At 39.7% G+C, this 24,243-nt stretch overlaps 1 protein-coding gene across 5 annotated transcripts in view; it reads right to left on the bottom strand.

The window, feature by feature from the left end:
* Nucleotides 1-5,365: 5,365 nt before the first annotated feature.
* The window catches only part of RAD17 (RAD17 checkpoint clamp loader component), a 37,231-nt gene continuing 18,353 nt past the window's right edge, over nucleotides 5,366-24,243 (bottom strand). For 3 of the 5 annotated variants that reach the window (XM_047087607.1, XM_047087617.1, XM_047087627.1), the window contains 8 exons: nucleotides 21,270-21,381; nucleotides 18,080-18,265; nucleotides 16,103-16,188; nucleotides 15,837-15,983; nucleotides 14,195-14,344; nucleotides 12,313-12,433; nucleotides 8,504-8,561; nucleotides 5,366-6,139 (listed from right to left, as the gene is read on the bottom strand). In XM_047087607.1, coding sequence (XP_046943563.1) covers nucleotides 5,875-6,139; nucleotides 8,504-8,561; nucleotides 12,313-12,433; nucleotides 14,195-14,344; nucleotides 15,837-15,983; nucleotides 16,103-16,188; nucleotides 18,080-18,265; nucleotides 21,270-21,381 — 1,125 coding nt within the window. In that variant the 3' untranslated portion in view covers nucleotides 5,366-5,874. The remainder of the gene's footprint in view (nucleotides 6,140-8,503; nucleotides 8,562-12,312; nucleotides 12,434-14,194; nucleotides 14,345-15,836; nucleotides 15,984-16,102; nucleotides 16,189-18,079; nucleotides 18,266-21,269; nucleotides 21,382-24,243) is intronic. The other 2 variants (XM_047087636.1, XM_047087645.1) reach the window with 2 other exon arrangements.

Below are 24,243 nucleotides of genomic sequence, written 5' to 3'. Positions count from 1 at the left end.
TAAATCAGGGAAGTCAGTGTAGGGGACTTGCTTCTTCCACTCTAAAATATAAACACTTCATATTAGATTTTGAAATTTTTTTTGTAATGTTTATTTACTTTTGAGACAATAGTAAGCAAGAGACAGAGTGCAAGCAGCAGAGGGGTAGACAGAGGGAGAAACAGAATCTGAAGCGGGCTCCAGGCTCTGAGCTGTCAGCCCAGAGCCGGATGTGGGGCTTGAACTTACGAACCATGAGATCATGACCTGAGCTGAAGTTGGACGCTTAACCGACTGAGCCACTCAGGCGCCCCTTAGATTTTGAAATTTGAAAACTCAGAGGAAAAAAAAAAAGCCACCAAAGCTTAAGATTCCCCGAAAGTACAACACAGAACAGCCATGTATATCATGTATGTCACTCTTTCCAGTGCAGCCACCTCAAGGTGATCTGCTGTTGCCATAATGACACTCAGAAAGCATCTCAGAGGGGGTTTGAGCCACCTAAAAAATAAAGCACAGAAAAAGCACTTTCACTAAACCTGTTTGATTTCTTTCACACAATCAATGACCTGGACACGTATAAAAAAAGGAGGACACTTTCTGCTAACGTAACTACTAGGTTTAGGACACAATGAATTTCTCCCTCATATTGCTCATGAAGCAAGTATTTGCTAAAGACTCACCGGCCATATAGCATTGTACTTGGTACCATGAAGGTCTCAAATTTTAAATGAAGAATCTTGCCTTTATGGTGTTGAACCATTTAGAAATTCCTAAGGCTTTTTTTCCCCTTAATGTTTATTTTTAAGAGAGAGAGAGAGAGAGAGACAGAGCGTGAGCAGAGAGAGAGAGGGAGACACAGAATCTGAAGCAGGTTCCAGGCTGCTCACAGATCCCAACGTGGGGTCCGAATTCATGAACCGCGAGTTCGTGACCTGAGCCAAAGTCAGATGCTTAACCAACTGAGCCACCCAGGTGCCCCAGCTTTTTTTTTTTTTTTAAAGTTTCTTTATTTATTTTGAGAGAGAGAGAGAGAAGCAATGAGCAGGGGAGTGACAGAGAGAGAGAGGGAGAGAGAGAGAATTTCAGCAGGCTCCACACTGTCAGCTTGGGAGCCTGATGTGGGGCTTGATTTCACAAACCATGAGATAGTGACCTGAGCCGAAATCAAGAGTCAGACGTTTAACTAACTGAGCCACCCAGGCACCCCCTAAGGCTTTGTTTTGTTTTGTTTTTTTAAGTTTATTTTTTAAATTTATTTTGAGAGAGAGAGAGCAAGCGACAGCCAGGAAGGGACTGAGAGAGGGAGAGAGAATCCCAAGCAGGCTCTTCGCTGACTCAGGGATTGAACCCACAAATCGTGAGATCATGACCTGAGCTGAAACCAAGAGCAGGACGCTTAACTGAGTGAGCCACCCAGGGTTCCACTAAGGCTTTGTTTTATTTTATTTTGTAAAATGGAGACCTATCATTCAACAAATATTTGCCAAACATCTACCATGTACCAGGCATACTGAAAGTGTATCAGTGAACAAAACCAACTGAAATCCCTGCCTTCATGGAAATTAAATCTCAGTGAAGGGATAAAAGATGATAGATAAGGGAAGTGAAAGACATCTGATCAGACGCTAAGGAACTAAGAATGGTGAGAAGGTACTTTGTGGGCAGGATATTATAATTCTAAATAGAACGACATTGGAAGTCTCCATAGAGAATATGACATCTGAATACACAAATGAAGGATGTGAAGGAGGAAGCCAGACAGGTTATCAGGGGAAGAGGTCCAGGCTGCAGGAGGTCCAGCCGCTGCAAAAGCCTTGAGGTGGGAGTGCTCAGCAAGTTCAAGAACTATTAAGTCATGGAGGACAATGGGGCAGCAAGTAGTAACAGAGAGGAGAGGGTAAGTAGTAGAATTAAGTCCATTTGAATCACTAGGGTCTTGAAAACCATTGGAAAGAATTCTGGCTATTATTGGAAGTGAGATGAAAAGCCAATGGAGCATTTTGAGTAGAGAAGTGACAGGATCTGACTTATTTTATTTTTTTAATTTTTATTTTTGAGAGAGAAAGAGACACAAAGTGTGAGCAGGGGACGGGCAGAGAGAGAGGGAGACACAGAATCTGAAGCAGGCTCCAGGCTCTGAGCTGTCAGCACAGAGCCCGACGCGGGGCTCGAACTCACAGACTGTGAGATCATGACCTGAGCCAAAGTCGGACGCTCAACTCACTGAGCCACCCAGGTGCCCCAGGATCTGACTTGTTTTAATAGGATCACTCTGGATGCTATGTCAAGGGTACACTCCAGGAGACAAGGGAGAAAACAGGGAGAATGGCTAAGAGGCAACAGATTTAGTCCAAAGGACCACGGTGATAACAATGGAGACAAAAAGAAGTCAGATTTTTAAATACAGGGAATTAATTTTTTTTCCTATAGAAACATTCAAACATAATAAAAAGTGGAAAGAATAGCATTATGAACTCTTATGTACCCATCAACCAGCTTCAAAAATTATCAATTTATGACCAATCTTCTTTCCTCTATACCTCCTACTTATTCCTTCTGCCAATAGATTGCTTTAAAGCAAATCTCAGACACGAGATCATTTCATACGCAACATTTCTCCACCCCTCCAGTTTAACCCTGGGTATAAGCAGTCTGAAGAGTTTGAAGATACCCATTAGAAATCCAGGTAGAGAGGGGCGCCTGGGTGACTCAGTCGGTTAAGCTTCTGACTGCAGCTCACGTCATGATCTCAGGGTTTGTGGGTTCCAGTCCCTCTGTGCTATCAGCACAGAGCCTGTTTCAGATCCTCTGTCTTCCTCACTCTCTGCCTCTCCCCCTGCCCCTCTGTCTCTCTCAAAAAAAAAAAAAAAAAAAAAAAAAAAAACACCATTAAAAAAATGTAAAAAAAAAAAAAATCCAGGCAGATACATCCAGTAGGCAGTACACACACAGAAAGGTAAGTAATCCCATAGATTAGATACAATCACCCAAGGAATAGGTGAAAATGGAGAGTTCTAAATTTCTGGGTCTTTTAGTGAGGCACTCCAATTAAACAAAATTTTTTTAGGGGTGCCTGGGTGGTTCAGTGGGTTGAGCGTCCGACTTCAGCTCAGGTCATGATCTCACAGTTTGTAGTTCAAGCCCTGTGCTGACAGCTCGGAGCCTGGAGCCTGGAGCCTGTTTCGGACTCTTTGTCTCCCTCTCTCTCTGCCCCTCCCCCTCTCATGCAAGGTCTCTGAAAAATGAATACAACCCTTAAAAAAAATTTTTTTTAATGTTTGTTTATTTTTGAGAGTGAGAGAGAGGGAGAGTGGGAGAGAGAGAGAGAGAGACAGGGCATGAGCAGGGGAGGGGCAGAGAGAGACAGAAAGAGGCAGACACAGAATCTGAAGCAGGCTCCAGGCTCTGGGCTGTCAGCACAGAACCTGAGGTGAAGCTTAACCCACCAACAGTGAGATATGACCTGAGCACAAGTCTGATGGTTAACCAACTGAGCCACCCAGACATCCCTGGGGTACTCCAATTTTAGAGAATTAACTCTGAAAGTCCCAGCATGGTGCCCAAAGTGGCAGCTCTATAAATGACATCAATTAAGGATTATTTTTGTCTCTGTCATTTAGCTCATCTGTGTCTAAAAACAAAGAAAAAAAATTTTTTTCTTAAACTTGTTTACATTTTTAAATAGTTTTTAAAGTTTTATTTATTGCGAGAGAGAGAGAGCGCGCAAGCAGGGGAAGGGCAGAAAGAGACAATCTTAAGCAGGCTCCACAGTGAGCGTGGAGCCCTATACGGGGCTGGATCCCACCCTACAACCTGATCATGACCTGAGCGGAAATCAAGAGTCAGATACTCAACCCACCAAGCCATCCATGGGCCCCTGATACATACCCATGTAAAGGATATCCTTGCTTAATTTAACACACAGGTAAAAAAAAAAAAAAAAAAAAAAAGTGTGCTTCATTGTAATGGGTTTACCTTATCTTCATCAATGCAAAGTGGCTCATTTGAATTAGACTTTCTTATTCACGTTTAAATAAAATACAAAAACAATAAATTTGAAGAATCATGCAATTAACATAACACGTGATTTTAGAAGGGAATGGTCAGCGGTATTTTATCACGTTAGTTATCTGGCTACCCCTCCTGTATGGTTCAGGGTGTCACTGAGAGCCCACTTGGATTCAGCATGCTGAGGCACAGTGGGTCTTTGTTTTGGTCAAGCCCCTGGACCCTGACTCCACTCTGTTGGAACTCACAGCTCTGAACGCCACATCGGTGGGAGGAGAAATGGTTTCCCCCAGGAAAGTGACACGGCAACCCAACTCGGTAGCCTCTCCAAAAACAGAATCATCGCTTTAGCCAGCTTTAAAGTTTTGCTGGGCCCAAGAGATGTTTCTGCTCTTCCTAGGGGTTGGGAAAGCTCCCTGAGGGTTTTAACCCACGCGTGAGTGCCATGGGACACCCAGCATCTTCGCTGGGGTCTCCCTCGAGCCTGCCGTTTCGCGTCCGGTCCCAGAATCCCGTTCAGTCTTCGGCTCTGCCCACCCCAGGGAACTACCCCAGGGAGCGCTCCTGCTTCGCGTCCCAGGGAAAACCCATTCTCAGTCTTCCGAGATGACGCCCCAAAGCGGCCGGAACTAAGTTGGTGCCCCGGTCAGGATAGGAGGATCCCCACGCCAGGGAAGGGCGGCGCCTTCGCGGCCGGCGGGGCGCGTCTCGCGGCGCACCTGTGTCCCTTGGATGAAAGCGCGCTAGTTGAGGAGCCCTCCTGACGCGCTGGCCCCGCTCTCCCCGTGGCCCTTACCTCTCTCCGCGCCGCCGTCTGGTCTCGGCCGAAGGTTATGGCGGGGCTGAAAGGAGAGCGCAGCAGGACCAGGAGCGCTCTGAGAGCCCACGGCCTCGCCCTCCCGACCCGCGCACCTGCCGGGGGCCGCCGGGCCCTCCCCGCCCACGGCCGGATCACGTAGGCCCCACCCCTCACGCCCCCTCACCTGCGCGGCCGCCGGGAAGAGCGCGCTCGCCACCCGCGGCGCCGAAACCAGGCTCAGCTCCCGGGGCGGAGCCGAGCCACGTTTGCCCCGCCCGGCTTTGTCGGGAACGGACTCCTGCTAGAAGCCAGGGAGCGGACTCCTGCTAGGAGCCAGGGAGGGTCGGGGACCGCCCCCGCACCTCAGAGCTGCTGTTACAAACCCGCGCCGCGCATGCGCATACATGGCTTGGAAAGGTAGTGAAGGTGAGATTCACCGACCTCCAGAGTTCTCTTTGCAAGGTTCTCTTACTTTTCTGAAAAGTGTTAACAATGGATAAAGGAGATTCACGTATTATGCCCAATGATACCTTGCCGACAATACATGTTAGGAAATACTAAAAGAGGAAACGAAAAGAAATTCAACATTTTAATTTTGATATAAATTACTTTCCATAAAGTATCTAAAATAGTCCAGTGTACAGCATATAAAAATGGTATTTGAGAAGTTAGAGACCATAGAGAAACTGTGGATAAGGCACAAAGTTTATTTACACTCATCATTGCATACTAAACTTTTATAATTTGTATTTACAGCCCCATCAAGTTTTAATATTCAGAATCATTCCTTCACATTGTTTGATATTTGGCATAATGTTCAAACACACTTCATACACACTGACCTACTCCCAGCACCACTCACAAGACTCAATAAATACTAGAGAAAACAAAATTAAGGTATTATTTGAAGCTTGATCTTCTGTTTACTTCAAAATGACAGAGAAGTCAGTTTCTTGTGCTGAAATACTACGAGGGTGAAGAATTGAACTGTCATTCACTTGAAAAGTTTATTATCTCTGTTCAGGTACCACTGAATAAAAGGAAAATGAATCTGCCAAGTAGCAATATGATTGGCAGGCTGGTTTCTATGTCCCATCGCTCTCATAGTCTTCTATGATCATCTCTTCATCTTCCAGGTCTCCCTGCGCTGAAAAGGACTGAGGCTGGCTGGCAGGCAGTTCACTCCCACTATTCTGACTCAAAGGAAGACAGCATGTTTCAGTTTCAGTGGTTTGAGTGGGTTCACCCAGAGCTTCCTCTGCAGGCTGCCTTCCAGGAAGTGGGGCTTCATCTCCACTGTCAGGGTCTATCATTCCATGCTCCCTGTCCGTCAGGGCTTCCATTTTCAACCTGCCAGATTCATAATGCAGGCATCAATAATAACCAAATAAGGGGATGCCTTTAAATTACACCATGTGTGTGATGATTATGAAGCCATCTCTAGTTTTTCATCTACTTTCACTGTGCTCACTGTTTAGCCAGGCCCTTTAGCTTATTTAATGATATAAACAAAAATACAAAGGTAAATGACAAAATGTGAATAAATCATTACAACTTATAATACAAAAACTTGTAAAGAGTGCTTACAAATTAAAAAGAAAATACAGAATAGAAAATGGGTATAAAACACGACTTACATAAAAAAAGTACAAATGGTAAGTAAACAAATTGTTCAACCTAATCAATAATTTTAAAAAAATGAAATTAAAATAATGAACTAGTACTATAATCTTTAAGACAGGCCAAGACTATCTATCTATCTATCTATCTATCTATATCTATCTACCTACCTCCCTACCTACCTATCTTTTATTTATTTAAGTAATCTTTACATCTAACATGGGGCTCAAACACACAATCTCATGATTAAGAGTTGCATGCTCGGGGCGCCTGGGTGGCGCAGTGGGTTAAGCGTCCGACTTCAGCCAGGTCACGATCTCGCGGTCCGGGAGTTCGAGCCCCGCGTCGGGCTCTGGGCTGATGGCTCGGAGCCTGGGGCCTGTTTCCGATTCTGTGTCTCCCTCTCTCTCTGCCCCTCCCCCGTTCATGCTCTGTCTCTCTCTGTCCCAAAAATAAATAAACGTTGAAAAAAAAAAAATTAAAAAAAAAAAAAAAAAAAAAGAGTTGCATGCTCTTCCAACTGAGCCAGCCAGGTGCCCCAAGGAAGTAATAAAAACCCAGAAGTGTCAAGAGTTAGGAGAAAAGAATATGCTTATACACTGTAAGGGGACATAAAATTAGCAAAATATTCTTAGGAGCAATCTGGCAATATAGAGCAAAGGCTTCAAAAAAGTGTATGACCATTGATCCAGCAACTTCATTTCTAGGAATACATCCTATGTAAATAACATTTGATGCCATTTCACATCCTTTAGGATGTCTGTTATAAAAAAGTAGAAAAAAAAAAAAAAAGACTTGGCAAAGATATGTGGAAACTGAAACTCCTGAGCATTGCTGGTGGAAATGTAAAATGGTGTAACTGCTGTGGAAAATGGTAAGGAAGCTCCTTAAAAAATCCAAAACAGAATTACTACATGACCTAGGAACAGCAATGATTTAAGCTATAAGAAAAGCTGTGATAAAAAAAAAAAAAAAAAAAAATTTAAAAAAAAAAAAAGAAAAGCTGTGATAAAGTTGGAAATTAGCTAAATGTACAAAAATAAGGTGTAGGTTGGATTACAGGAAACTAGAGAACTATTAAATATTAATATTAAATGTCAAGCTAAATATTCATATTTAATATTGTCAACATGAATCAATGATAAGGTTAAATATGGTCATAATGAATGAAAGATAAAGTACTAGTCACTGTAGTAAGCAGCACTGACAAATCCTGTCTCCCAAGATAGATCAAGTAGTTGAACCAATAAGAGCAGTTAAAAAGCCCTTTTAAACCTTTAAAAAATGCCTAGTTACAGGGGTGCCTGGATGGCTCAGTCGGTTGGGCATCTGACTCTTGATTTTGGCTCAGGTCATGATCCCAGGGTCGTGGGACTGAGCCCTGCATTAGGCTCTGAAGTTGAGAGTGGGGCCTGCTTAGGATTCTCTCTCTCTGCCCTCTTCCCCATCTGTGCTCTCTCTAAAGTAAGATAAAAAGTAAAATAAAACATTAATAAATAATTAAATGCCTGAATACATAATTTGATCTTACAGATAAGCTAAGAAGAAATGAAATATAGGTGTTGTGTTAATCACTGATATCAGCCCAGCAGTCATTTTGCAATAAAATGAATGGCACATATACAGATTTACCTCTCTACATCTAGGTTTTATTTGTCTGAATCTTTTAAAATAAGGAAGTTTAAAAAAGACAGTGCTTTTGTGGTAGTTCCTGGTTCCTGCAGGCTTTAAACATAGGCTAACGAGCACTGGAGTGGCTCGGTCAGTTGCCCAACTTCGGCTCAGGTCATGATCTCACAGTTTGTGAGTTCAAGCTCTGCATCAGGCTTGCTGCTGTCAGTGTAGAACACACTTCGGATCCTCTGTCTCTCCCCGCCCCAACTCTTTCTCTCAAAAATAAATATTTTTAAAAAATATTAGGAAAAAAAATAAACTAAGAACATCTTGGGAGGAAAGGTTAAAAGAGGTTTCCAAATACGTAAGATTTGTTAACTGGAAGATTACAGATAAATTTTTATTGGTTGTATACTGAATAAGTAGATAACATTCAGTGGACATTTCAGTAACAGTTCTTTGAAAATTAAAACAGCTTACCTTCCAAAGTGTCGCTTCAGAGGAAGCTTTCCAATATCTTGGATAAAAGAAATTTGAGCTGAAACAGAGATTTTAAAAAAGCTTTAAATAGACATTTCTCTGAAGGAGATATGTAAATGGCCAACAAGCAAGGGATACTTAGGGCACCTGGGTGGCTCAGTTGATTGAATGTCTAACTTTTGATTTCCACTCAGGTTATGATCTCAAGATTATGAGATAGAGCCCTGCATTGGGCTCCATGCCAGGCTTGGAGCCTGCTTAAGATTCTCTTCCTCTCCCTGTACCCCTCCCCCTTGCGTGGAAGGAAGGAAGGAAGGAAGGAAGGAAGGAAGGAAGGAAGGAGAAAGCTCAAAATCATGAATCTTTTGGAAAATTCAAATCAAAACCATGGGATCCATTTCATATCTTTTAGGATGTCTGTTATAAAAAAAATTAAAAAAAAAAAAGGTTTGGTAAAGATGTATGGAAACTGAAACCCTTGGGCATTGTTGGTGGAAATGTAAAATGGTATAAATGCTACATGAATTACTACATGATCTAGCAATTCCGCTTCTGGGTATACACCCAAAAGAACTGACAGCAGAGTCTTAAAGAGTAATTTGTATATCATGTTAACAGCAGCATTGTTCACAATAGCTAAAAGGTGGAAGCAACTTAAGGTGTCCATCCACAGATGAATGGATAAACAGAATGTGGTATATACAATGTGATATTCTTCAGCCTTAAAAAGGAAATGCTGATACATGCTATAATAAAAACTTTGATGACATGCTAGGTAAAACAAGTCAGTAACAAAAGGACAAATACTGCATGAGTCCACTTATGTGAGGTACCTAGAGTAGTCAAATTCAGACACAGGGGCGCCTGGGTGGCTCAGTGCGTTCAGCATCTGACTTTGGCTCAGGTCATGATCTCATGGTTCATGAAATCAAGCCCTGCGTCGGGCTCTGTGCCAACAGCTCAGAGCCTGGAGCCTACTTCAGATTCTGTGTGTCCCTTTCTCTCTGCCTCTCCCCTGCTCATGCTCTGTCTCTCTCTCAAAAATAAATAAACATTAAAAAATTAAAAATAAAATTCAGAGAGAAAAGGTAGGTGGTGGACAGGGAGTAGGAGGTAGTTAGCATTTAATGTGTGTAGTTTCAGTTCTGCAAAATGACAAAGTTCTAGAGATTGGTTGTACAAGGTGAATAAGCTTAACACTAGTAAACTATATACTTAAAAATGGTTTAAGATGATAAATTTTATGCTGTGAAGAAACATTTTCTTCAGGAAAATCTAACAGCAAGAGTGTGGCATTTGAACCAGGACCCACCCCTTCACTTCCTCAGCTTTAGAGAGACTTCACTCCAGGTCAGGTACGGCTAAGAACTCATAGGACTTCCTCCCTCCTGTGGCCAGCCTAGAATTCGGGACTCCCTTTCTCCAACCCTTGGCATGGAAGCTCTATCCTAGTAGCACAGCAGGCCGAGAATACTGCCTCCTCCTCTAACTGCCACTGGCCCTCACCCAAGCTCATTCATAGGGCCAGGAGGGTCCACGCTAGGAGGGGCTCAGCCAAGATGATCAGAGACTACCCCCACTTGAGCGCTCACCCAGAACAGTGACTCACTACAGGGGTTCAATAGATTTGAACTGGCAAAAGAATCAACTTGAACAGAGACTGATAAAGATTGCACAATCAGAGAAAATGGAGTGAAAACAAATGACCAAGGTTGGCAGAAGAAAGTGGGATATCTTTAAGCACACCAACAAACACTAATGGAGGACCAGAATAAAAGACAGAGATAGGAGCAGAAAAAATATAAAGAAATAACTTCTAAAATGACACAGTAAATGGGGAAAAAGATGATAAAAACAAAAATCCAAAAAAAATTACTTTTAAAGTAGGCTCCATGTCCATCTTGGGGCTTGAACTCATGACCCCAAAATCAAGAGTTGCATGCTCTACCACCTGAGCAGCCAAGAACCCCCAGAACATCTTATTTTTGAATGAATTTTATACACCTTTCAATGTTTGTAAATGCAACACTATGAGGGCTCATAAATATTTATTTATTTATTAATGTTTATTTATTTTTGAGAGAGAGTGCACACACGAGCAGGGGAGGGGCAGAGAGAGAGGGAAACAGATTCTGAAGCAGGCTCCAGGCTCAGCTGTCAGCACAGAGCCTGACGTGGGGCTTGAACTCACGAACTGCAAGATCATGACCTGAGCCAAAGTTGGACATTCAACTGACTGAGCCACCCAGGCGCCCCAATATTTACCTTTTTAAAGACACACTCCAGAACAGAATCAGGATTTTTTAAAAAACAGCTTTTTCATATGGAAAAATGAATTGTGATCCTATAATCTGAATTTTTAACTAGTGGATAAATGATTTTCCAGATAATTTCAATGTAAGCTGTCTAAACCAGTATCAGTTACTGAATTGGGAAAGGTTAAAATAAACTCTGTAGTGTTAGGCTGAAAATGAATGTACTGGCGTGAACTCATGGTACACACATACATGCACAGAAAAACGTCAGGAAGAACTTACACACTTACACACACACACACACAAATACACACACAATCTCTTAGCTTTGTTCCATTGAAAAAGAATAGACACAATGATACTCCAATACCAATGATCATACCTAGTGCCAGATTCTAAATTTTTTTTAAGTAGGCTCTACGCCCAGCATGGGATTCAACTCAAAACCCATAGATCAAGAGTCACACGCTCTATTGAGCCAGCCAGGTGCTCCCAGATCCTAAATTCTAAATACCATTTCCACTAAGAGGAACCAGGGCTCCTTGGAATTCCTGATTCTAGTACTAGGGCAGAGAAAGTATAAAATGATCCTGGATTTCTGACATTTACAAAAAGAACATCACAAAGACCTCTCTCTTGCTCTGCTCTTTGCCATGTGAGAATACGAGAAGATGACCATCTATAAGCTAGGGAGGAGGCCTTCACCATCTGCTTGTATCTTGATTTTGGACTTCCCAGTCTGCGGAGCTGACTGAATACTAATTTATAACATATGGAGTGCTATCCATGGTAAGTGATATATGCCAATTAAAGCATATGCCTAATATTTGCATAGGCACAGAAAAACGTCAGGAAGAACTTACACCAATCTTTCAAAAGAAATTACCTGTGGTTATTAGTTTTTCTTTTTATTAAATTCTATTATTTGAATTCTTTCTTCCTTTCCAAATCTGAAATGTGTTAATTTTGGATCAAAAAATAATGGAAAAAAAATTTAGTCTCACTAGATTGTAGCAATGAGTTGACTTTAAAAAGATAAGGTTATAAAACACTACTTTTGGGGACGCCTGGGTGGCTCAGTTGGTTGAGCGTCCAACTTGATGTCGGCTCAGGTCATGATACCAGGGTCATGGGATCAAGTCCCATGTGGGGCTCCATACTGAGCATGGAGCCTGCTTAAGATTATCTCTCTTTCGGGGCATGTGAGTGGCTCAGTCGGCTAGGCATCCAACTTCGGCTCAGGTCATGATCTCACGGTTCGTGAATTCGAGCCCCACGTCAGGCTCTGTGCTGACAGCTCAGAGGCTGGAGCCCACTTCGGATTCTGTGTCTCCCTCTGTCTGCCCCTCCCCTGCTTGCACTCTGTCTCTCGCATTGTCTCAAAAGTAAATAAACATTAAAAAAAAAAAAAAAATTTAATATGTCTCTCTTTCTCCCCCTTTGCCCCACTCACGCTTGCTCGCTTTCTCTCTCTCTCTCTCTCTCTCTCTCTCTCTCTCAAATTAACAAAACAAAACATTACTTCTTGGATTAAACAAAAACCCATGTTATTACCTGGATTTCTCATTGGAATGGTTAGCAAAGCAAGGTATGGCAACAGCTGAGTTTGGAGGCATAAAGCTGGTAAGCAGAAGTCAGAAAAAAGAGCTTTTGCTGCCAGGCAGTTTTCCCGATACTGTATAGAAGTGGGGGGGAACATGAAATGAAAAATAAAATTAAAAAAAATGGAGATGTATTCCTAGACAAATGAAGTTTACCGTATCACCAAGTGTGTTTACACATACCACAAACATACTTTTAAGAGTTTACCTAATTAGTTTTTTATAATTGTTCTAGCCTTATCTAATAAAGCATTTTACCTATAGAACTATTTCATATTTGACATAACAGCAACAAGAATTTTTTAAGAGACTTAAGGTAGAAAGAAAATAAACCTTAAAAATCAAAGGAATTCTGTTTATGAGCATACATCACAAATTATGTGAGGATACTGTTCTCAATTAAAGAATTAATATTCTTTAGTTAACACGGGTACAATGCTAGGCTGATAAGGAGACAAGTACAATCTGCCTTCAAAGAGCTTATGGTTTTACAAACAATTCATATGTAACTATAAGACAAAATTAATATAAGTGCTATAAATAGCAAAGCAAGTCAATTAGGGATACAAATTCGTTACAAGTCATGAAATTCCCCAAGAAATCTTTGGAAAAAATGTCTTAGGTAATTGAATTACAGGCTCCTATTTCGCCATATGATTTAAGAACTGGGGCGCCTGGGTGGCTCAGTCGGTTAAGCATCTGACTTCGGCTCAGGGCATGATCTCATGGTTCGTGGGTGCGAGCCGCACATCGGGCTCTGTGCTAACAACTGAGAGCCTGGAGCCTGTTTCAGATTCTGTGTCTCCCTCTCTCTCTGCCCCTCCCCGACTCTCGCTCAGTCTCCCTCTGTCTCAAAAATAAATAAACATTAAAAAAACATTTTTTTAAAAAGAACTGGAAGATATCTTAGAGATGATGCAGTTCCGTGTCACAAATTCAGATGCTCTAGGAGACAGGCAGGTATATAAATCAGTGCAGTGAAGCAGCTGGGGAAGGTACCCATCACTCCCATCTTCAAGGGGGAGATGCTATTTGGCTCGGCCAGATTGTTGCCATGTAAAAATATAGGCCAGTGCTGCCTTACTTTGCATTTATTTCAGAAGAGTCCAGACATTCTGAGCCAGAAATCCATATCTGAGTTTTAATTATTATACTCATTTTTAAAGACTGGAAATTCATGAAAAAAAATCTCTGTGTGTAGTATTCAACTCGTGGGACCGCCTATTTTTACCTTCTAATTCAATCCAATGCATTTAAAGCTGTGGAAATGAAGTGTACATTAGGTAAAATAATCTGTCCAGATGGTTAGAAGCAATCCCAGGATTGCTTTCTTTTCTTTTTCTTTTCTCTTCTTTTTTTTTCTTTTTCTTCTTTCTTTCTTTCTTTCTTTCTTTCTTTCTTTCTTTCTTTCTTTCTTTCTTTCTATAATCTCTAGACTCAATGTGGGGCTTGAACTCACAATTCTGAGATGAAGAGTCTCATGCTCTTCAAAATGAGTCAGCCAGATGCCCCTATTTTCAATTAAAATTAAAAAATAATTATAATGATACTTTGAATTCACTACTAGTCAACTAATAAATAAAATATAAGCTTTCAAAATTTGAGTGCTTTTTTTCCTTAAAAATAATGACTGGGTATTCAAGAAGAGTGTCCTTTTTATGTCTTAATGTAATTTGAAGAAAATTGTGGGAATTAACAACTATTTTTTTACTACTAATAAGATACTTTTTCAAAACTAAAAAAAAAAAAAAAAGTAACAGCTTCATTAGGATATAATTCACATGCCATAAAGTTTACCTACTAAAAGTACACAATTCTTTTTTTTTTTTTTTTACCTTTTTACTTATGAAAAACCACTGAGGCTTGTGCAAGGGTCGAAAACCTGATCCTCCTCCTTGGCAATGAGCAAATCCTCGTGCTGTATTGGAATGCATGACACCCCTCGTAGCTATGGATGCAGTATATTGCCTGAGTAAGGAGCGCATCTAAAAAAGGAGACAAAATGTAAAATAATGAAAATGAGAGATTTATAAAGTAGTGCTATTCATCTTGCTGATGCCAAAAAACCACCAACCATATTTATTTAATGTTCACTTATTCCAACATTACCACAACCCTGAAAATAATAAGCTACAAAATTACCTAAATGAAATTCAACTGAGACATAAAAATCAACCACTATGTGTGAACTATGGATCTTGGATATGGGTGTTGAAAATAACTTAAAATACATTGAGACAACTGGGGAAATTGAAATAATGACAATATGTTACTGAATTAATGTTAGTTTTCTTTTTTTTAATTTTTTTAAATATTTATTTATTTGGGGGAGACAGAGCATGAGCAGAGGTGGGGAGAGGGAGAGGGACATACAGAATCTGAAGCAGGCTCCAGACTCTGAACTGCTTGTGAGCACAGAGCCTGATGCGGGGCTCAAATTCATGAACTGTAAGAACATGACCTGAGCTGAAGTCAGATGCTCAACCAACTGAGCCACCCAGGGACCCCAATGTTAGTTTTCTTAAGTGTGATAAATGCCATTATGGTTATAATAGGGCAAGGTCCTTACACATGGATAAGTATTAAGTGACATGATGTTTGCAATTACTTTCCAATTATTGAGCCAAAACAAGTGTATAAACACATAGAGATTAAGCAAATGTAGCAAAATGTGAAAAATTGGTGAACAAAAGCTAAGGGTATATAGGCATTCATCATACTATTCTTCCATTAGTCTATAGGTTAGAAAATTTTAAAATAAAAAATATAAGAAAAATTAAGCAAACACAACTGCTGAATAATGAAACTCTAAATACAGAAACCATATCATACATGTTTTTCACTGTATCTTTTCCAATTTTAATTATTAATACTATTTCAAATTTATAACAGAAATATTAACATATTAAAACAATGTTGTCCAAAAGAACTTTCTGTAACAAAAACATTTTGTATCTAGCTGTTTAACACAGTGGTACTAGCCACATGCAGCTATGGAATGCTGGAAATGTGGCCAGTGTGACTGAGGAACTGAATTTTAAATTAAGTTAAATTTAACCTAATGTAAATAGCCATATGTGGCTAGTGGCTATTACATTGATCAGAGCTGTGTTAAAATGTTAAGAAAAAATATAAATTTTATAGTGAATAATTTGAAAGTTATGAAAAAAATTGTTTAAAAAAGTAAAAGAAAGTATAAAAAACACACTTCTTCCCTATCTACTTTTCCATGGTTGTCAAAATTTCTGAATATATTAGTTTTATAATCAGAAAATAACTTCAGAAAAAATTAGTGTTATATTATCACCAAAAAAATCAGATTAACCGGTGTCATTAGAAACACTGAGTTGGATTAAATAATTTTATCATTGTTATTAAGAAGTTACATAAGATGTCCAATAATGAGGAATAAAAGCAAACTTTCTCCCTTTGGAGGAAACACTCATAAACAAAAATGGTTAAGTCAAATGGTCTTACATTCCAGTCACCGCTGAGGATATCTGCAAAACTCAGAAATTCACTGGCTCTCATAACATCATCTACTTCCACGAAGAAATCTAAGTAGTTTTGGTGAAGATATAAATTAAATAACTCTCCTGGCATATGTGACATTTCTACTACTTCCTATAAAAAGAAGCATACACATATTATTTTGGTGAAAATTCTGTGGTTAAACGGACATTTCCATAAATGTAACTAATATATATCCTGGAAAAAGCAGTATATGTTATTAAAGACTTTACCTCAGGTTGAACAAGTAAGGTATCCCGTTCATACTCTGATAAATGTGAAGGCAACCGAGGGGAATCTAATTCTGTTAAAGATGCTCCTATAAAAAAAAAATTCTGGAATTATTAAAAATAACATCACCTTAAACTTATACAGAACCACTCATTTGAAGATTTTTTCCAATACTTTAGGCACATAATACCAAACATACTAAATAAGATATTAAAAATAAAAACAAAGCAACTGGAGACCTATGTAAGTTGCCTCACTACTACAGCGCCTTGCTACTATAGGTATATAGTTAGTAGCCTCACTATCACTATTCTTAAGAACTCAAATTAGAATTCTGATGCCTGGATTATGGCTTTTCTAGTATTAAAATATTCCAGTTCTCAAAGCACTCTGCATTTCACCTTTTCAGTTCTGAGTTGCTTTCTTTTGATCCTCATTCTCAATATAGAGATCTTTACTATTTTATTTACGATGTAGGATGAGGTTGCTTTCTGCACAAGAGAACACAGACCCTGTTCCCTGATGCAGGAAGCTGCAAATGAATGTTGAGAAGGAAAAGAAAGTGTAGAAGGGAAAGTATCAGTGGGAATAGCCACTGAGGTTCAGAGGTAAGAGGATCCAAGGACAGAGGGTGTCTTCATTTCCACCTAAGTGATGCCAGGTTCATCTTCAGGTGGCATGAAATTTTCCATTTAGAAATCTCAAATTTTCAACCACCTGGAAAGAAGAAACCGAGAGGTAATAGCCTAAAACAAGAAGGATGCCTGGAGTGAGGAGAGAATGAAGCAGAAATACAGAAAGACAACAGAAGAGAAAGAGGCAAGGAGGTAAGAAGATGGAAAACAGGTATAAGAGGCACTCAGTGTTATAGAAAGATAAAAACAGTGGTTTAAAACAACTGGGCTTTTGGCAACCAGAAAAAAATCTCAGATAATAACAGGCATGATAAACACAAAGCTTAAATGAATGTCTGTTCACATACTACTTGTGACCCACTGAAGCAGTTAATTTACACGAGATTTGAACATCTGAGAGAAAATTGAAGCCATTGTACACAAAGGACTTTTTTCAATAGTCCATTATGATTATTTACTTTGTGGTATAACATATAAAACTATTATAAACTATGGCAGGGGCACCTGGGTGTCTCAGTCAGTTGAGGGTCTGACTCTGGCTCAGGTCATGATCTCATGGTTCATGAGTTCGAGCCCCGCGTCGAGCTCTGGGCTGAAAGGTCAGAGCCTGGAGCCTGCTTCAGATTCTGTGTCTCCCTCTCTCTGCCCCGCCCCTGCTTGTACTCTATCTCTCTCTCAAAAATAAACATTAAAAAAAAATTTATAAACTATGGCAACAGTTTCCCTCAAAATTTTGTATGAATTACTTTAATCTACATAAAAGCAGGTCAGATCCCACCCCCTCAGCAACCAATCCTAATTCTCTTCCTTCAGGATCAGCTAAGAAGTGATATTTTCTACATAAGAAATAGAAGTTTGGTATTTTATTGAGAAGAGAGGCAATTTGGGAGCTGGGTGATGGGTGATGCAGATGGAGGGTCGGAGGGGAAGCAGGCATCAAATACAGAAAAGGCGATGGAACATCTCTGGTTGTGGAGAGAGCAGCTAGTGAAGAGAAATGTAAGGAGATCCAAAGAAGCCTGACGCTACCTGACAACTTGTCTAGGGTTCCGGTGTTGGGCTACCAACATGTGCCACTAAAATTCTAGAGGAACTGATACATAGTTTACCTTCAGAAAACTATAATTTTAAAGATTTACAGACAGTAGTTTTTACATTTAATCCCATCCACAGTCCAAAAATACTGTACCTAAATACATTTACCTACTGTGTCTTAGGCCTTGCCAAACAGTGTCAGACCTGGCCCTAACTGCCAAATACATGACATTTTCAAAAACTGGTATTTTATTTCCGTTGTAGGACGAATACCTAACAGATTTTTAATAAAACTTAAGATTTTCTTACTTTTACAGTATAGTATTTTCCCCAAAGCTCTGAAGAGAAAGAGTGAAACATCTTTGCCACCAATAGCTTGGACCTCCTGGTTTTCAAAAACCCTATCTGTTTTTTTTCTTCGTTTTGATTTTGACAGCGCAGCATCTGATTTTAATGAAGATGTTCCTTTTTTCCTTGGCCAAAAACTGTTTTCTCCTAAATAATATACACCCAAGAGACAATATTGGAAATCAAATTAAAATATGAAAAACAAAACTGAGAACATTTTAGGTACACTTACACTAAATATTCTAATTAAAATATACTTTTCTAATACACAATAATGTAAAATCTGTGAACTAAGTAACAGTCCTCTTTGGGTTACTAAACTATTAAAATGAAATAAAATGTCATCTAAAAGTATCTCATGACAAAAATTTCAAATTTTCACACATTGAAATGACACTAATACAGGCCTATCATCTTGATTTCTCACAGTACTGCCTGTGCAAGGTCCTATTCTTGGTTCATGATATGTACTAACCAATTTAATCCTCAAAACACTTGAGATTAGGGGAGAACTACTATTATAAGCATTGAAGATAGGACATATAGGGGCGCCTGGGTGGCTCAGTCAGTTAAGCCTCCGACCTCAGCTCAGGTCATGATCTTGTGGTCCATGAGTTCTAGCCCCACGTCGGGCTCTGTGATGACAGCTCGGAGCTTGGAGCCTGCTTCGGATTCTGTGTCTCCCTCTCTCTGTCCCTCCCCTGCTCATGCTCTGTCTTGCTCGGTCTCTCAAAAATAAATAAATGTTAAAAAAGAAAAAAAAAGATAGGACATATAAAGAGTTACTAGCTCGAGGTCATCATCTGGTAAGTGATTTGAAACCAGGCAGTATGGTTCTGCAGTGGATGCTTAACACTGATTTGGGCAGTCTTCAATTTACGAATATGCCTGTGTTGAAATTTAATTGGTAAATCTGTTCAAAACTCAGAATGCATCACTTAAGAAAAGTAGCCTGAGGGGTGTGTAGGTGGCTCAGTTAGTTAAGCATCCAACTCTTGATATCAGCTCAAGTCAAGATTTCACGGTGGTGAGACTGAGCCTTGCATCAGCTCAGAGCCTGTCAGCACAGAGCCTGCTTGGATTCTCTCTCTCCCTCTCTCTCTGCCGCACCCCACAACCAGTGCACTCACTCTCAAAAGAAATAAATAAACTTAAAAAAAAAAAAAGTAGCCTAGAAGAGCAGAAAAAACATAGGATCTGGAATTGATTTATTATTGTCTATCTCATTAGGCTGGTCAAAAATTAAATGTAAAAATATATGATTGCTCATACAGTTCCTGACCCATTCAAAAAATATTATTTTCTTTCCTTTAAAACTTCTGAGCTCAGAACAATAATGGTATAAATGGTAGTCAGGATCTCAAACTGGCCTACCTCAATCTTCCCAACCTGTAATTCCTAAGTGAACCTAAGTGAACCTAAGCACCATTTACATTTCTACAGGAATAAGCAGAATTCTACTTTCAGTTGTATTAGGCTGCCCATTTACTTTTCTCTATCGTTATTTTGAAAAACAAAGATGTAGGGGTGCCTGGGTGGCTCAGTTGTTTGAGTCGGTTGAGTGACATCGGCTCAGGTCACGATCTCAGTTTGTGAGTTCGAGCCCTGCATTAGGCTTGCCGCTGTCAGCAAAGAGCCTGCTTCAGATCTTCTGTTCCCCTCTCTCTCTGTCCCTCCCCTGCTCCAACTCTCACTCTCAAAAATAAATAAAACATTGAAAAAAGAAATTAAAAAGAAAAGAAAAACAGATGTAAACTAATGAACAGGCTACACTTGTAGGTAGATACTAGGATTTCAGGTGGATTGAGAGCTCCAAAGATGCCTTTTAAATTTTCAAGGTCAATTCCTCAATGTGGTGACTTATTAAATGTTTTCTGATGAAAGACCATGCACAATAAATCATGTATTATCTTTTTTTTTCTTTAGACTGAGCCGGGGAGGGGCAAAGAGAGAGAGAGGGAGAGAGAATCCAAAGCAGGCTCCGCACAGCCTGACAAAGGGCTCAAACTCACGAACCAAACCTTGAGATCATGACCTAAGCAAAACTCAAGAGTCAGATGCTGAACTGAATGAGCCAACCAGGTGCCCCTATGTGCTATCTCTTTTAATGTAGCATGATTATGCACCATTTTTAAAATGAAGTAAATCAATTTATTAAATGTATCTTACATAAATTAAAAATCAAAAGTAAGGGCGTCTGGGTGGCTTGGTCAGTTAGGCATCCAACTTTGGCTCAGGTCATGATTTCATGGTTTGTGGGTTCGAGCCCCACATAGGGCTCTGTGCTGACAGCTCAGAGCCTGGAGCCTAGTCCAGATTCTGTGTCTCCCTTTCTCAGCCCTCTCCTGCTTATGTGCACGCTCTTTCTCTCTTAAAAATAAACATTAAAAAAAAATTTTTTTTAAGTAATTTAAAAATCAAAAGTAATTGATTACTTTTGTGATCAGCACAACATTATTAAATTCATTAACAGCTGACCATTTACTGATCCCTTAATATGTATCAAGCACTGGAATAAACACTCTACAAGTGCGACCTCATTTATTCTTCACACAACTCTGTAAGAGAGGTTCTCATATAAAAGGTAAGAATATGCAAGCACAAAATGATTGTAATTTGCAAGACTAAGTCACTGGTAAAGGGCAGAACAAGGAAGTCTCATCCAAATTAACTTTAAAGTTAACGGGTGGCTCAGTCGGTTGAGCGTCCAACTTCAGCTCAGGTCATGATTTTGCAGTTTGTGAGTTCAAGCCCTGTGTCAGGCTCTGTGCTGACAGCTCAGAGCCTAGAGCCTGCTTCGGATTCTATGTCTCCCTCTCTCTCTGCCCCTCCCTGGCTCACACTGTCTTTTGCTCTCAAAAATAAACATTAAAATTAAAGCAAAACAAAAAAAAACAAAAAGTAAAGTAGTAAACCACATAAATAAATCAGGTTTTGTCTCAGGTATATGGATACATACAATGACATATTCACAGGGGTGTGTTTATTGTATGCACATGTACATACATGATTTTATGAAACAATCTCAAAAAAATAGATGGAGATAGATATGTATCAGTTATTAAAATATACTTAGTTTGATTTCATCTCATGAACAATTAAGAGTAAGTCACCTAATATAATACTGTAAGAATTTATCTTTCATAGTTACCTTTTGAAGAAGAAAACTGGAGGCTGTTTATTGCACTTCTGATATCACCAGAACATCCTTGACATAGCAACTCTAGGGAAGTTTTGTCAGGGACAGTAATATTTCTTCCATTCTAAAATGAAAAAATTACAGTTTAAAAAACTCTTTTCTAAAACAACCCCCCCCCCCCGCCCCGCTGCCTATTCTCTAAACTAAATGAAAATAAATTAGAATCTTTCAAAGCTGGAGGCTAAAAAGCTTCCTTGTTAAACACCAGTCTGCTCAGGAAGGTCAATGACTTATCATAGATTAAGGTAAATTTTCAAGAGTATAAAATAATTTTACTTGTTTATTTGGGCTAGATTGTATTTTGAGATTCTCTCCAACTATATGTACATACATATATACAAATATCACTCCCTTGTCAGGCCAAGTATAAGACCAGAAAAATTTCTCTTTCCTTCTCACCTTAAGAAACCCTAATGGTTTACTGATAACAAGACTTAAGTCGAATTCATGTGACAGCTTATATATCACCCATTTCAGATTTTGTAAAAACTGATTAAAACACAAAAAATAGTACTTTCCTATTGTCTTTGAATATATTTTTATTAATCAAAGCTGTTTCAGAAGTCTTTATGAAAAATTTACTGTTCTAGGTTAGTCTCCCCATATCCTAAACTTTGTCACAATTGTTAATATTCTAGTGAGTATTTTTCCAGACTACTTTCTGTGTAAAAATATCTCTAAGTACATAGAGAACCTAAAAGTATGTACAGACATAGTTAACTTTTTAAAGTTTTTGTTTTTTTGACAGAGAGCGAGCAACGAGCTCATGCAGGGGAGGGGCAATGAGAGAGAGGGAGAGAGAGAATCCCAAGTAGGCTCCATGCAGTATGGCACCCAATGCGGGGCTCAATCCCATGAACCATGAGATCATGACCTGAGCCAAAATCAAAAGTTGTACGCTTTGTATGACTGAGCAACCCAGGTACCCCAACATAGTTAACTTTTAAATACAAGTAGGGTCATATTACATGTATTATTATTATTATTATCTTTGAGAGAGAGAGTGCCCAAGTGCAGGAGAGGGGCAGAAGGAGAGTGAGAATCTAAGCAGGTTCCACGCCTGACAAAGGGCTCGATCCCACAACCGTGTGATCATGACCTGAGCCAAAATCACGAGTCAGATACTGAACTGACTGAATCACCCAGGTGCCCCTACATGTATTATTCTATGACATGACTTTTTACTTAATACCATTCTCTGCGATCTATAATAGCACCTTTAACTGTATTTCACTTTAAAAAAACATTATGAGTATATTATAATTTACCAGTTTCCCCAATGAAGGGACATTACATTGTTTCCCATTTTTCACCACAAATTTATCTTTGTCAGCAGCACAAATATTTCTGTAAAAGGAGAGTGCCTTTGGGGCGCCTGGGTGACTCAGTCGGTTAAGCATCGGACTTCAGCTTAGGTCATGATCTTGCACTCCGCATCAGGCTCTGTGCTGACAGCTCAGAGCCTGGAGCCTGTTTCAGATTCTATGTCAGTCCCTCTCTCTCTGATCCTCCCCCCGTTCATGCTCTGTCTCTCTCTGTCTCAAAAATAAATACACGTTAAAAAAAAAAAAAAAAAAAGGAGAGTGCCTTCGAAAGTCTAACAGTTACCAATTGTATTTTTTCTACCAATGGTATATGAGAGTGCCTATTTTCTCCTTCTTTGGCAATCCTTTTTGTTGATTTCTTAAATGTTTTGCAAACTGATACATGAAAAATGGTATCTGGTTTAAATATGAATTTCTTTGGGGCACCTGGGTGGCTCGGTTGGTTAAGCATCCGACTCTTGATTTTGATTTAAAAAATTTTTTAAATGTTTTATTTTTTGAGAGAAAGCATAAGCGGGGGAGGGTAAGAGAGGGGAACAGAGGATCCAAAGTGGGCTCTATACTGATAGGGTAACAGCAGTGAGCCCAACGTGGGGCTCAAACCCAAAAACCATGAGGTCATGACCTGACCTGAAGTCAGACACTCAGCTGACTGAGCTACCTAGGTGCCCCTTAATTTTGATTTTGGCTCAAGTCATGATCTCACAACTGTGGAATCAAATCCTGTGTCAGGCTCTGCGCAGAGTGTGGGGTCTGCTTGGGATTGTCTCTCTTCCTCTTTCTCTCTGCTCCTCCCACACTCATGCTTTCTCTCTCAAAATAAATTAATAAACATTTAAAAATATATTTAAATATTAATTTCTTTGATTACTAGTAGGGCTAAACACCTCTCATGTTTATTAGCTATCTGTAGTACTCTGAGTATTGGCTTCTGTTCTTAACCTTTTTTTGGAGGCATATATATATATATATATATATATATAAAATTTTATATATTCATACAATATATATTGCATTATATGTATATATGTTACATATATAATACATACTATATTCAGGTGTTAATGCTTTATCTGTTACATAAATTGCAAATATTTTCTTCCATTCCAAGGCTTGTATTTTAACTTAGCTTATCATGCCTTCTGTCATCTCCTAAGTGCTTTGTTTTTTTAATGTTTATTTTTGAGAGAGACAGAGCATGAGCAGGGGAGGCGCAGAGAGAGAGAGGGAGACACAGAATCTGAAGCAGGCTCCAGGCTCTGAGCTGTCAAAACAGAGCCCGACACGGGGCTCGAACTCACGGACCATGAGATCATGACCGGAGCCGAAGTCTGATGCTTAATCAATTGAGCCACTCAGGAGCCCTTCTCCTAAGCTTTTTGAAGTAAATCCAGTGTTTTTAGGACTTCTGTTTCTTGCTTAGGAATACTTTTCTCCAAACCAAAGTCAGTATTTTTTCTTTTTCTTTTATTTTAGAGAGAGAGAGATGCAGGGGAGAGAGGGATGCACATGCAGGGGAGGGAGAGAGGGAGAGAGGGGGAGAGAGGAGGAGAGAGAGAGGAGGAGAGGAGGAGAGAGGAAGGGAGAGGGAGGGGGAGGGA

This window comes from Lynx rufus, unplaced genomic scaffold (genome assembly GCF_022079265.1).
Source record: "Lynx rufus isolate CCGP_SWC_20201006 ecotype Redwood Valley unplaced genomic scaffold, mLynRuf1.p SCAF_1, whole genome shotgun sequence".
Taxonomy (NCBI): domain Eukaryota; kingdom Metazoa; phylum Chordata; class Mammalia; order Carnivora; family Felidae; genus Lynx; species Lynx rufus.
The sequence above is the reverse complement of the archived record's forward strand: the minus strand, read 5'-3'. Positions and strand labels throughout refer to the sequence as shown.